At 40.9% G+C, this 14,829-nt stretch overlaps 1 protein-coding gene across 1 annotated transcript in view; it reads right to left on the reverse strand.

The window, feature by feature from the left end:
- Positions 1 to 14,375, reverse strand: part of CLSTN2 (calsyntenin 2) — a 693,894-nt gene extending 679,519 nt beyond the window's left edge. Inside the window, exon 1 of the mRNA XM_084640208.1 lies at positions 14,139 to 14,375. Within this exon, the coding sequence (XP_084496334.1) occupies positions 14,139 to 14,205 (67 nt within the window). The 5' untranslated portion in view covers positions 14,206 to 14,375. The remainder of the gene's footprint in view (positions 1 to 14,138) is intronic.
- Positions 14,376 to 14,829: the final 454 nt, after the last annotated feature.

The following is a 14,829-nucleotide window of genomic DNA, read 5'->3' on the forward strand; positions in this document are numbered from 1 at the left end:
TTAGCTCTGAGAAAGGTGAGAACTTACCCTTTATAAACAAAAGAGTACTGACTCTGAAGCCCAGTGATTAGGATTTAAATGTAAAAATTGATAACTATTTCCCATCTGATCATTGTAGCAGAACTATCCTGCTATTCTGAGATATTATAGAAATATGGGATCGTGAGTGATGTGCCATACCATTTTATCTCCCCAATATAGATACCCATCTAATATGCATTTTCTGACAGACTAAGAAATAACTGATCCCACCTTTTACTTTGTATATTTAGACAATCTTGGCATTGAAAAAGGTAAGAGTTGTGTCCAAGTGCCTTTCATCAGATACAAAAGCGTTTTGAACAGAACAGATCCTAGTTGTGTGTTCTTAAGCTGTTAGTTCATTTCTCAGGATAGCCCAAAGCACAAGTTGTGCATTTTCTCTGACTCACTTTTTCCTTGAGATTGTCCCCTGACTATGTCCATCACACAAATTCATTCTCACAGAGTGCTTGTGGGCATACTATACATGTTTTGACACCCCATGAATTGTTAAAGAAGTTCTCCAGACACATGTGAACCCCCATGTCTTGCTGCTTGCCTATTCAAGTGCAGTATTTTTGGGTCAACAGATATGCTCCACTGTGAAAGGGAAAGTGGCATCAATGTGACACTGTTGCCAGGAGCGTGCACTGGGGCAAAAGAGGGAAGTTGTCCTTGGCATTGCAATGTTATGAAGACTGACCATCTAAAACCATATTTTGTCGTCACCTATGTCCTAATGAATCTTGCATGCCGCTTTATGAGCGGGCACAAATGTAACCAGCCAAGTCTGTGCATCAATCATGTGTGTTAAGTGTAGGATTTACAATCTGGAAATGGCAGCAGTGCTTCCTGTGCCTATTGCTTAAGGGGACATGCCACCACTAGTTTAGCCCACAATTGGACAGTTTAAGGTGAGTTGTTGTATCTTTTGAATCAAGCTCAGTCTCTAAAGAAAGGAATAAAGGACTGATATTAAAGTAAGTCTCCCCTTCTTTAGGCTTATCACACAAACAAACAAAAACCATGGAATTACCTAAGGAGCAGTTCTGTGAGGTTGTTACATTTCTGCTGAAAAGGGTGAAAGCAGGAGGAACCATTCTTGGAAACTTCTTACAAGAGTACTTTATCTTTCTGATCAGCAGAGCCCTGAATACAGGACCAGAGCTTCAGCTGGTATAATAAACTGGCATGGCTCCATTGAAGTCCATGGGGCAAAGCCAATTTATGCCAACTGATGATCTAACCCATTGTTTAAAATGCACATTTTTATATCTGATTATTGATAAAATACTAACTTAATTTAAAATAAACCTCAGAAAAAACAGAACTGAAAAGAAGCATTTACAAACCTCTATAAAAAGGGTCACAACTAATCTGGGAATTCCAAACTAGTACACGATATTGGTATAACTGTATTAGTATTCACTGAGTGTCCAGTTACACACACTAAGAACTCCTTATATCCAAAGCTAAAAGTTATTTTTAAATTTTGACACAATAGAACTGCTCTGTGCCGGGACATAACTTCTTTTAATATCTGAAGCAGTAAATATTCAGTTGGTAAAAAGTCAGCATTATCTGAAATCTTTCAGCAGAAACAAACAGTCTCACCCCCAAAAGATATCAGCCTGTTAAACTATAGAGAAGAACTTTTCACAACTGTGATGTTGTCCAGAATAAGCCTTGAACTGTTACCCCTCAGACTATTTACAGTCCCAGAAACAATTTGTCTGCCTACAAGTGCCTATGCCTTTAAAAGCAGTAAAACAATGGAAGTTACACTGTGACCTTTGCATTTTTATATACACAGCTGTTCTGTTTAAATTGATTTTAAAGAAAACAACCACTGAAAAAGCCTAACTACATTACCATGTGCTCTTTTCTATTTCTGACACCAAATGTACAATGTGAGGGTCTCCTATCTTAGCTAGGATTTATGCTCCACTTGGATAATGCAGACTTCCTAAAACAGCTCAGCATAAATCAGGCTAGTTTTAGAGTCTCTGTACTTCAGTTCACAATAAAAGAGATCTAGGTTGTATTAACCACGATCTTAAAAAGTTTATTTCTTCTTCCTGAGATTGGCAAACAGTAGTGAGTATGTTGCTATTCAACTTCAGTTGTTGGGATATTTTAACTCTGTCCTTTAAAAAACTATTCTAAATAACATTGCCATGCAGCTGCCTCATAAATATCACTGCCTGTAGCTCTGGTGCATTCTGTCCTACATTTAACTCTGGCAGTATCCTGGGACAAATAAAGCTCAACAGAAGATGATAGCACCTTTTTCTGCTAACCATCTTGCAGTCCCTTTTAAGTTGATTATGGCCCTTGCATAGGCATACGCAAAACTTAAGAATTTGGTCACTGGAAAGTACATTTGCCACATATGGGTCAGTTCTAAAGGCCATTGAATCAGTGGAAAGAGTCTCATTGACTCCAGTAGGCACCAGCTCAAGCCCAAACTGAGCAGAACTTAATTTTGTAAATTAAGGTATTGTTGCGGGGTGGGATGCTGGCAAAAGAATGAGGCTCTTTCATTCTTGATAGAGGTGTCCCACTTTTATTTAATTATCCTAAAACCATACTGTATACAAAGATAACTCTACAATACCAACATTTACACATATGAAATGTCATTCATACTGATTACTTAAAAATCAAAATCCACTAACAGTGTGTTGTACAGACAAACATTCTAAAAATTCATGACCTCAGGGAAAAAAGAAAAGTCAGATGGACAATATACAGGTACTTACAAATGAGATCTCATTAAATGACACTATTGCTTTTTTTTTTTTATAACCATTCTTAGAATATTCAGTTAGCAACAGAAAGGAACTGGGGGAAATAACAGGTGCAAAAGTAGCAACAGCAGGAAGGCTGTGTTAACTTGTAAACATGCTTCTAATGACAACTACACTTTATTCTGTAGTCGAGCTACCTAGGTCAACACTTCATTTAATGTTCTCAAATTGGATTAAAACTACTTTTGGAAGAAAAAAGTAAAACAAGAACTTCTCCCACTGGCTTACTGAAAGCAGTTACATCAGCTAGAGGCACAGGGAGGTCAGTTGCAAAGGGCTGGTTCTCTACTTGTTGGCATTCCTGAAGCTACTTGGATAGCATGGAAAGCTTTGCAGTGAAGGAAGAACTGTTCATGTTTACACAGAGAAGCATAAACTACACATCTAGGGTGAAATCCTGGCCGCCCTGAAATCTGGAAAAATGCCCATTAATTTCAATGGGGCCAGGATTTTGTCCATGAATGCCAAACATCAAGAACCGATATAAATAATATAATTAATTCCTGCCATTCTGCCTGGCCATCCTTGGCGGCCATTATAGCCATTACAATGAGTTGAAATTCAAAACATCTTTTATTATACCCAACTCATAAAAGTGCCTTAGAGTTTACTCCCGCAGAATTACAGGCTGGCTCCTGATCCAGGGCTCAATAGATACTGAGGATGTACATTGCCATGTATGCCAGCTGCTCACCAGTCTGAATGATGCTGAGGATGTTCAGGCCCAAAGCATGAGAAGGACAGAGGGAATCTGAACCCATTCTGCAGGCAAGTTAGATGTAGGTGTTTAGGGAGAGAACCAATGCAAATATTCTCCCCACTCCATGCAATTACAGTCCTCCACTGATCCCAAGCTTCTGTTTTCCCGCACTGAGACCAAAGTGGGGTAGCCAGACTGCTCCTGTGTCCGTCAGCAAATCATTCAAACTCTGGCTGTCATTCAACTGGAAAGGAGTTTGACTCTGCTCCCAAGTCTGGAATGAGAAATGTGGTGTCTCTTCAGCAACACCCGTCAGCACCCGCAATGGCATATATGGCAGTCAGGGGCTGATTCACAACATCTGCAACCAGAAAGAAGCCACCCCAGGTGGGGAGTTAATCATCCTCCCTTAGAAGTCATAATTGCTTCCATGGCTACAGAACTTGGGCATGTCACCTAGTCCTGCAGGTTTCTCCTCCCCAGAAGCTACAGGGTTTGAGATCTGGCCATACAAAAGGTGTGAACTAAAAGAAATATTATTAAATATACAAATATAAACACACAAAGACAGACTTTATCATATCTCAGTCACACTGGGTCAGATTTTCAAGGAAGCTGATGTTAGTGAGGACCCCAATTCCCATTAAAGATCAATGAGATTTGGGATCCAACTCCCTTTGGCTCTTTTGAAAACCTCAGCTTTTGAGAATTACAGGAGATTAACAGTTATTTTCGGGGGGAGGGGGGAGGTTAGTTGTTTTTACATTTTATTGATTTCTTATTGATTTTAACCTCACTATGAGATTGTCCATAGTTTTGATTCTATTCTAGCAATAATGTTTTAATGGTTTATACATTTTCTGCAAGTTTCCCCCAAACCAACTACTGTAGTCAACATGTAACCACACGTGGCATACTTGTGATGCAACATGTACATCAAAAACCAGAAATAAACTACTTAAAGCAAATTCCCCCTGAACTAAGTATAAGGAATTCATTTTTACATACACCTTTTAAATATTTAAATCAAGTAGCTATCTCCCACTCCCTTATTATTCCTTAATTCAACTTCTATCTAGCAAATGCACAATTCAAAAAAAAAATCAATTCTTTCAAGTATTAGACCTCTACACAAAGCTTCATGCCAAGCAATGAACTGTGCTACCAACTGTCCAGCATAACTATTAGCATATTTAAAGAAAATCCACAACATAAAACTGAATATAAAGCACGAGTCCTCAGATTGCAGTTTCATAGTGATTCAGAGGAAACTGGATTACCTAACTAGAATTTACAAAGCAATACTGAAAAGCAGGCATAGAGCGTCATACCTTCAGTATGAGAGACTATTCTGAAGAAATATCACACATCTAAGCAATAAGTCCCCTGATACGTTCCCAATCAAATATTCTTTGCACAGCCAAGACTAGCACTTAAATCAATGAAACGTTTGAATGCACCATAGATATTGAACTCTTCTTTTGGATTTGGGCCATTTCCTATACACCTATACTTTATTTGTGTGTGCATACACTATATGTATACATATAGTATTGTGGTGCAAGAAGGAGCAAGAAGCACAGAGTTGCATATGTGGTTACAAATAAAACACTTCTGTAACAACATCGTACAAGTAGGGCTGCCTATACAAATTAACTCTTTAAACAGCTTGATTCTCATTTACTTCAATGGATTTTGAATCAGGCATTAAATGTCTTCCAACACAGCTCCCCTCTATTAACTTTAGAGACACTCCCCTCCCCCTCAAATCACAACCACTTACATATTTTTTTATTTTTAAAGAATCACAGCTAACATATTGAAATAGAAAATCCCAATGAGATCCAACCATAAACGTCTACTGAAAAACATTTCCTTTTGGTGGCAGAAACAGCTTTTTCCTATTTGATGTTAGTCTTGGTCTTTTTCTCCCTAGGTCTGTGGGTTTGGTTTGGGGTGGGATGATGTGGGGAGTTCAACCCTTTTGTGTTTATTATTTTTGTCTTACTTGACTTGCACTTTCCACATCCTCTGGCTCAGATTTCTCCTGAAGGGTTGATTCATAATTCACAGATTCTTAAAGTAACTAGACAGATTGTCGTCTTCTCCAAGATCACATTCATCATTAGATTGTCAATGGATCTGTATAGTACTTATTACAGTCTTGCCAATATGCCACATGAGCTTTGGGTGTGTGTAAAGGAAGCATTCTGCAAGCTCTCAAATGAGCTGGACTTCTTTAAAACTCAGAGTGGAATTAAAATCTTTGCTAGGGACCCTCCAATTTGCATTCAGCAAATGAACTGCCTTTGCTCTCATAGGCCACAACTCCCACACTGCAAGAGGCTTTCCAATTAACGGAACAAGGATGCGTGGCTAGTGTCAAAGATCACCGATCTGTTCAATTTGTTGTTGTATCCACTATTAGGCAATGTTTACAATCTTCAGTAAACTGCTCCAGTATACAGAAGAAGAGAAGAGGCTACTTCATTCCCAACACTGCCACAATCACATACTGATAATCTGCAACCACAGTTATTGCTGACCTCTCTCCCACGCCATATGTGCTACCTAGATCCCTTTTTACAGCTGTCAGATATTTAGTCTGAGCAGGAGCGCTGGGAAACTTTATCATATCTTCCAGATGCAGCTTCTTACTTACTGTTACCTGTCCCCAAAGTATTCTGTTGGAGTTGCTGTTTTGTGTTTTGTTTGTTTTTGTTTTGAAATAAAACAAACTCAAAAACTCTTAAACATCATTGTATCAAAAGGGTAACTCAGTTAAGTGACTGAAGTGTCACTTCTGAGCATACTCAGTAACATCCACTGACATTTTTAGCAATGCCGAATAAAGCTCATCCCCATTTGTCACATCACAATTCACAGTCTCTCTGTTTGGCGTGACCTAAGGGCTGCTGTGCTCAGGCTGCTATTGGACAATTTGCATGAAGGAAATTGTAAACGTCTCATTTTTAAAAACTAAACATAATTCACAATCCTCCAGAGACAGACAACAGTGGTGAATTTGACTCAAGCCAAATCTCACTGTAATTGAGACTTTAGAATTAGTCTATTTTAAATTGGTTTCAGAGTAGCAGCTGTGTTAGTCTGTATTCGCAAAGAGAAAAGGAGTACTTGTGGCACCTTAGAGACTAACAAATTTGTTAGTCTCTGAGGTGCCACAAGTACTCCTTTTCTATTTTAAATTGTAGTTGTGCAGCTTTAAAATTGCATTAAACATATTTTGGAGGTTACTAGTCAATTATTAGCTATACTTGCCAGGGAGGGAGGGAGGGGGGAAAATAGTTTAATATAGAAACACATTTTAGTCTCCATTTTTATACCACAGTAGGGAAGTTTTTCCATTTAATTAAGTGTTAGCCATTCCACGGAGCCACTCTGCATGTGCTGGGCAAGCTATACTTTGCCATTTTCTCAGTATAACCCTCTTGGATATAGTTAAAGCAGTAAAGAACCACTTTGAGGAAAATAAGGTGAGTTGGAGGTTAGAATCCAGGAAATAAAGAATACACAGCATAATGAAAAGGGCAAGGGAAAGGCTTTTGAAAGCTAGAACCAGGCTTTTTTAAGCATCATTCCAAAAATGTCTTCACCGTATGATACAGAAAAAGTCTACAAGATAATGCAGCTGACAAATTAAAGGATAGATTTCTCTAATATTTCTTATCAGATATTTTCTCTGGTGTTCAGTAACACCAACTATGAATCTTATTTTTTTGCAGAAACTATGAAGCAGGCAATTAGATGTATTCCTAACATAGGGTGAAGTGTTTTTACTCTTTACCAACTATACGTGCATAGAGCTAGTTTCCCCACTCTGCTTTGATTCCAGTGTCTAATGGTTGTGAGGGAGGATGTAACCATTGATACATTTTTTCCAGCTAATTGTTTCTCTGACAGTAAACTGCCAAAACAAGCGGACATTGTCTCTGACAACTGCTATGCAACTTCCATGCTTTTCTGCAAAGGGGCAAGTAGCTGATCTTTAAAAAGTGATGAAAGCAAGACTGAAACCAGTTTACCAAGGTTCAAGTGTGTAATTTAGAGATAGGCGACAAGGAGCTGTCCTCCAGGCTATAAATATTTTCCTTGTACTCCCATGAGTAACGCCATTACAAGAAAGGCAAGGCTGTGATCCCACACTGCATTCAACACCAACCAACAATGGCTGATGACAGGAGGGAGAGCACACTTGATCAAGTACAGCAATAGTTCATTCCTAGTATATGATTGGAAAGTACTGGTTCTTGGCTGTGATTATCTTCCAGTGTATGCAATAGGGAGGATATAGGTATGAAATGGGTATCATGTAAACTGAAACAGGCTAAGCAGCATCAAATCTAGTCAGACTCAGAGAAATTAACTCCCTCTATATCATATGAAATTAAATGCTGTCATAAGAGTCACTTCTATTGAAATACCTAAACAATGGAAGTAGCATCAAATACCCTGATTTGTTTTCTGAGAATTCTCAATCATTTCAATATCCTAACATACACAGAATGTCATTATACAAATCTTTTAACCTTTGACATATAAATTTGCTTTTATAGCCACCTTTTCCTCCAGAGATCTCAGTGTGCTTTATAAAATATTCTTATCCCCATTTTACTGATGGAGAAACTGAGGCAAGGAGTCTTTACATTACTTGCCCTAAGTCATAAGCAAATCACTGGCAGCATCAGGAATAGAACCAATCTTGGTTGGCTCCTAAGCCTCAGAGTTAATTGCTGTACCACTGCTGCTTCTAATGTATTTTGGATGGAGGAAAAGAAAGGATGTTTCTGTTTTGCATATGCATTTGTACTTTGAATTTGTACGATAAGAGAAAGTTTCACCATGACCTAGTACAACAACATCTAGAGTTGTGTAAAACCCATAGTTTCTGAATAATCCCATCAACATATTCATAGCACTGTACAAATATTGACTCATTCAGAAATTAGGATAAGAACACAACAGCCATTCGGGTCAGACCAATGGTCCATCGAGCCCAGTATCCTATCTACCAGCAGTGGCCAGTGCCAGATGCTTCAAAGAGAACATGAAAATTATCAAGTGATCCAACCCCTGTCATCCAGACTCAGTTTCTGGCAGTCAGGAGTTATGGGACACCCAGAGCATGAAGTTGCGTCCCTGACTGCTGCTGCACATTGAGCAAATGTTTTCAGAGAACTATCCACAATGACTCCAAAATTCTTTTTTGAGTGGAAACAGTTACTTTAGACACCAATACTTAATATGTATAGCTGGGATTAAATTTTGCTATGTGCATTACTTTGCACTTATCAACTTGGAATTTCATCTACCATTCTGTTGCCCATTGACCCAATTTCGTGAGATCCCTTTGTAACTCTTCAAAGTCTGCTTTGAACTTAACTATCTTGAGTAGTTTTGTGTCATCTGCAAACTTCACCACCTCACTATTTGCCCCCTTTTCCAGATCATTTATGAATACGTTGAACAAGACAGGTCCCAGTACAGACCTCTGGAGGACACTGCTGTTTACCTCTCTTGACTAGGAAAACAGACAATTTATTCCTACCCTTTGTTTCCTATCATTTAACCAGTTACTGATCCATGAGAGGACCTTCCCTCCTATCCCATGACAGCTTACTTTGCTTAAGAGCCTTTGGAGTAGGACCTGGTCAAAGGCTTTCAAAAAGTCCAGCACCTTATATCCACTGGCTCACTTTTGTCCACATGCTTGTTGACCCACCTCCAAGGATTCTAGTAGATTGGTGAAGCACAATTTCCCTTTCCCATGTGGACTCTTCCCCAAAATATCTATATGGGTCTGATAATTCTACTCTTTATTAGTTGAAATGACAATTTGTCTGGTACTGAAGTTAGGCTTACCAGCCTGTAATTGCCAAGATCGCCTCAGAGCCCTTTTTTAAAAATCAGCATCACATTAGCTATCCTCCAGTCATCTGCTACAGAGGCTGATTTAAGCAATCGGTTACACACCACAGTTACTCATTCTTCAATTTCATATTTGAGTTCCTTCCGAACTCTTGGGTGAATACCATCTGGTCCTGGTGACTTATTACTGCTTAATTTATCAATTTGTTCCAAAACCTCCTCCACTGACCCCTCAACCTGGGGCAGTTACTCATATTTGTCAGCTAAAAAGAATGGCTCAGGTGTGAGAAACTCCCTCACATCCTCTGCAGCGAAGACTGATGCAAAGAATTCATTTAGCTTCTCTGAAACAGCCTTGTCTTCCTCGAGTGCTCCATTAGTACCTCAATTATCCAGTGGTTTCAATGACTGTTTGGCAGGCTTCCTGCTTCTGATGTACTTAAAATTATTTTTGCTGTTAGTTTCTAGTTGCTCTTCAAATTCTATTTTGGCCTGCCTTTACACTTTACTTGCCAGAGTTTATGTGCCTTTCTATTTTCTTCTGTAGGATTGGACTTCCAATTTTTAAAGGATGTCATTTTGCCTCTAACCGCTTCTTCTACTCTGTTGTTTAGCCATAGGGGTGGTTTTTTTGGTCCTCTTACTGTTTTTTTAATTGAGGTATACATTTAGTTTGAGCCTCTATTACTGTGTTTTTAAATAGTTTCCATGCAGCTTGCAGGCATTTCACTCCTGGGACTGTTCCTTTTAATTTCTGTATAACTAGTTTCTTCATTTTTGTGTAGTCCTCCTTTTTGAAGTTAATGCTCCTGTGGTGGATTTCTTTGGTATTTTCCTCTCTATGAGGATATTAAATTTAATTATGTTATGGTCACTATTACTGAGCAGTTCAACTATATTCAGCTCTTGGACCAGATCCCTGTGCTCCATTTAGGATTAAATCAAGAATTGCCTCTCCCCTCATGAGTTCCAGCACTAGCTGATCCAAGATGAAGTCATTTATGGTGTCTATATATTTTATCTCTGCATCCCATCTTGAGGTGACATGTTCCCAGTTAATAGGGGGATAGTTGAAATCCTCATTATTAGGTTGTCCGTTTTGGTAACCATGCTAATATCCCTGAGCATTACACAATCACTATCTTGATCAGGTGGTCGGTAGTATATTCCTACTCTTATATTCTTAATATTCAAGCATTGACTGTCTACCCATAGAGATTCTAGAGTACAATCTGATTCATTTAAGATTTTTATGTTATTTGACCCTGTGCTTTCTTTCACATTTAGTGCTACGCCCTCCCCCAGCATGAGCGTACTCTGGCATTTCTATATTGTGTACCATGTCCTATTTATCATCATCATTTCACCAAGTTTCTGTGGTGCCTATTATATGAATATCCTCATTTAATACCAGGAACTCAAGTTCATTCATCTTAATATTTAAGATATCTTCCTATGAAATTCTCAAACATTTCTGCTAGGGGAGATGCAGGGGGAAGAGTTCAGGCTTATATGTTTGTTGGAAGCAAAATATGAAGTATCTGTCCCTTTGGGTTTGCTGTTTTCATGTTGCTGGCAGTCATATCTGATGCCACATAATGCATTTGCCCAGTGGGACTCAATGTTCTATTGATTTGGAAGTGTTCTGAATAACTAAGGCTACAAGTTTTGCACATATAACTGATTTAATTTTGTATCAAATGTTCCCCTACTTATTTAGATCACTGAGATGCTTCCTGCTGTACTTAAAATTAGGATTAAAGTAGTGTTTATGTTACTCACAGATTCCAAATAAGAGTTGAATTTCAATAGTGTAACTAGTGAGATCCCACAAGATGTTCTGGATCTTTCATTAAGCTTAACTGAACATTTAAAACAACCAAATATTAAAATGAGAAATAATTTTAATGATCTGCCTTATGCACAGATTTGTGGGGGCCAGAGGGAGGAAGTGAAATGGCATTACATTTTTATTTGTTCCTACTTGTGGCCATGTGTGTTAAAATGTACTAAAAACCCTTCCTAGGCGCTCAGTGATAGCATTTGAAGGCTGCACAGATTAGGAAACAGGCCCTGCAGGGAACTTAGCGACAACTCAACTGTATGCATGCAACTCCAAATAATCCTAGAAGTGGCATCTATTAGTCTTACTGAATGAACAGGAGAGGGACTGCTGATTTCAATGATCTCCTCTCTCACTCCAAAACCTTCTGTGTTTTAATCTAAAAATGTGCCACTAGAATAGTTGAGTGATGGAGAAACTCTGAATAATTGTCCTGGATTGTCTGTGCTACCCCCTACAGCAAGATGCACAATCACAAAAGGCATACAAGCTGTGTACAAAGTGCATGACATCTTACTAGTGCCTTAAACAAGAAAGCATTCAGCTTCAAGCTACCAAATAGCTTTAAGTTTGAAGCACTAACAAGTCTTTCAACTATGTGCACATAACTGCCTTTTGACTCCAAATCCTCCTCATATATAGAAATATATTGAGAAAGAAGAAAGCACCATGAATTTTTTTCTTAAAATCTACACAACCTTTATCTTTCCCCTCTTTATTGATGGAAATGAAAACCAGAATCTAAAGAGAGAAGTATATTAGATACTAGATGCATTACGTGTGATTATATGACACTTTACTGTGATATTTTACCCACAGATTAGACCACATTTTAAATACAAATATGGATTCAAAGTAGAAGAGGACAATGCAGGCCATGTAAAACAACAGAAGTGTCATTAGTATTTTTAATCAAGCATTAATCATTTATTTTTTAAATTATTGCAGTTCAAAAGTGCTCTTTGCAGCCCTCCAGTGGTTAAGTGGAAAGTAGAACTCTTGACAAAAATATAGAATTCAGATGTGCCTGTCTGTTGAACTGGCTACAACATTGTAAAAGATGCCTAAGAAGAAACAAAAGATAGCATATTTGCTAGAAGAAAATATCTAAAACAAGAGGTGGTTATCTTAAAGTTTATGCTAAGTAGGTAAAGAGAAAAACGGAGATATATCCTTGCATTAAAATACATCCCCTTATTGGTTATCAAACTTTATAATATGCAATATTTTCAGGACAAATGTACTGTAGTGCTCCAAATACATATACTGAATATGAAACAGAAAAACAAGTCCCTTTATGTTAACGAAGTTCCTTCAGGCTCCTCTATTTCTGTCTATTGAGAGACTAGTTTAGATTTTTTCAAGTAATCGGAATCTTTTTCCAGAAAAATTGGTTCCATGTTGAATACAATGTTCCTTGGATTTTACATGAGTCCAGTTGTAATTTAGCCACCAAAGAGCCCCCCACAAAAATAATACAAATGACAGGATTTCCTACATGAACACAGTAATTAGATCACTTTAAATTGATCTGAAAATAAACTAAAGCTAAAGACCTCAAAACTTCTGTTCTGAATCTCTTTGTAAGAGTGAAAAGAAGCAGAATTGCAAGAGAACAATGTCAGAAGGAAAATCAGATTATTTTTTAATGGGCCAAAACAATCCATAAGTGTCAACATGAGTAGCAGCAAAGGGTTGCCAGACCTACATAAAAGCAGAGGTTATTGAAGGATAAATCTAAATAAGCCTCCAACAATCTATATTTAATTACAACAACAGGATAAAAAGAGGGAGCAGACCCAGTTAATTTGGGATGGACCCAGCGGTTTGATGCTAGACAGCCTCCAAGAAGAAGTAATTGTTACTACCTTCTCCACACACACCCCAAAACACACACTTTCCTTTCAGTGTCCCAGTCAGCCCTGACCATTTGTTTACTTTGAACCAGGAGACATCCCAACCAATTTGAGATGCCTAAATACGACTGTGTCTTTTTAGCTAATAGATGCAATCGTGATCTCCAAACCGGAACGGTAATCGGAAAGTCGAGGTAAATCTCAGCAGAAATCAGCCTGACATCCTTTCATTTGTCACCACCTCCAGACACACACACACACACTCCCCTGCCGCCCATGGATGTTTATCTTGTCCAAAAAAAAAAAAAAAAGAAAGAAAGTTGGAGTCAACAAGTTATTCAAACGTTGTCCCAGCTCTCCCGAGTACCCAGCAAGCTGTCCTCCCCCAGTGCCGAGGAACACCAGCCCCATGAGGCGGCTATTACCCACTCACTCCCTTGGGATTCACTGTAAGGCAGGCGGTGGGTGTCTCAGTCACACGAATAAGCTTTTTGATCCGGTCTGGCTCCCGAACTAACGGCTTGGTCTCCGACCTCTCCCCTTGGAGTAAGCGACCCGAAGCCGGCAGACTCTTCCTGGAGAGCCAGAGCCCCTCAACCCCACATGCTGGTGACCCCCCCACCCCGCAAGCCAAGCCCAGCGCCCCACGGGCTCCTTGTGCCTCCAACTTTCCGCAGCGTCCCCTTGGTGGTGGGTTACTCCCCACGCCGGCACTGACTTCACACCATGCACAAGCAACGTGAGGAGTTGGCGGGGGAAGCCATGTGCGCGGCATGATTAGCCCGGCTGGCTCCCTCCGAGCCGGAGCGCGACCCGCCTAGCTGCACCGGGCTCTCTCTCCCGGCACGCCTGGCTGCCGCCGCGAGCCCCCAAACTTGTGTCCGCTCTTTGCCAGAGCCTGGGCGCTCCCCACGCCGCAGGCTCGGGGCTCAGGGCAGCCAAGTGTCACCGTCCCCCCGCGCGGCCGGCAGGGCTCCCCCCAGGCCCGACAGGCTGCCGGGAAACTTCGCCGCGCCACCCACCTTTAGCGGCCAGGAGGGTCCCGACCCCCAGCAGGAGCACCGCCGACTCCCAGCGCAGCCTCAGCATCTCCGGGCTGCTCCAGGCAGGTGGGGACTCTCGGCTCCTGCCAAGACGTGAGCGCCACCAAACGCTGGCCCGCAGGGGGCTGCTGGGCGCGCCCCTCGGCTCCCTCCGCCCGCCTCTCCCGCGGGCAGCCTCCAGGTGCGAGCGGTACTGGGCTGCGGCGGCGGCGGCGGCGGCTTCCTCGCTTGCTGCTCAGTCATTCACAGCCTCACTGGCAGGACCAGAGCAGCGCCAGCTTTCACGCCGGGACTGCTGCGACGTCACAGGGAGGAGATTCATGAATATTCATGAGCAGAGCGAGTGAAAACAGCACAGGGTGAGGGGGGCCACGTTCCAGCCCAGAGCCCCCCCCGCCACACACACACACTCTCTCTCTCTCCCTCCCTCTCCCCCCCCCCCTCTCCCTCCCTCCCTCCCTCTCCACCCTTCCGTGCGCTCACCCACCCCGGGAGCTGGAGCAGAGAGAGAGGCAGGGTTCCAGGCTCTCCCTCCCATTTCCACCACCAGCCGCCAGGAGAACGAGCCTGGGGCTGAAGCAGAGAGAGCAGCAGTAGGGTTCCCCAAACTCCCCCTGCCACTTCCACCTCCAGCCCCCACGTTAAGCAGTTTGGGGCTAGAGCAGTAGGG

Source organism: Lepidochelys olivacea (assembly GCF_965140295.1).
Source record: "Lepidochelys olivacea isolate rLepOli2 genome assembly, chromosome: 9".
Classification (NCBI taxonomy): Eukaryota; Metazoa; Chordata; order Testudines; family Cheloniidae; genus Lepidochelys; species Lepidochelys olivacea.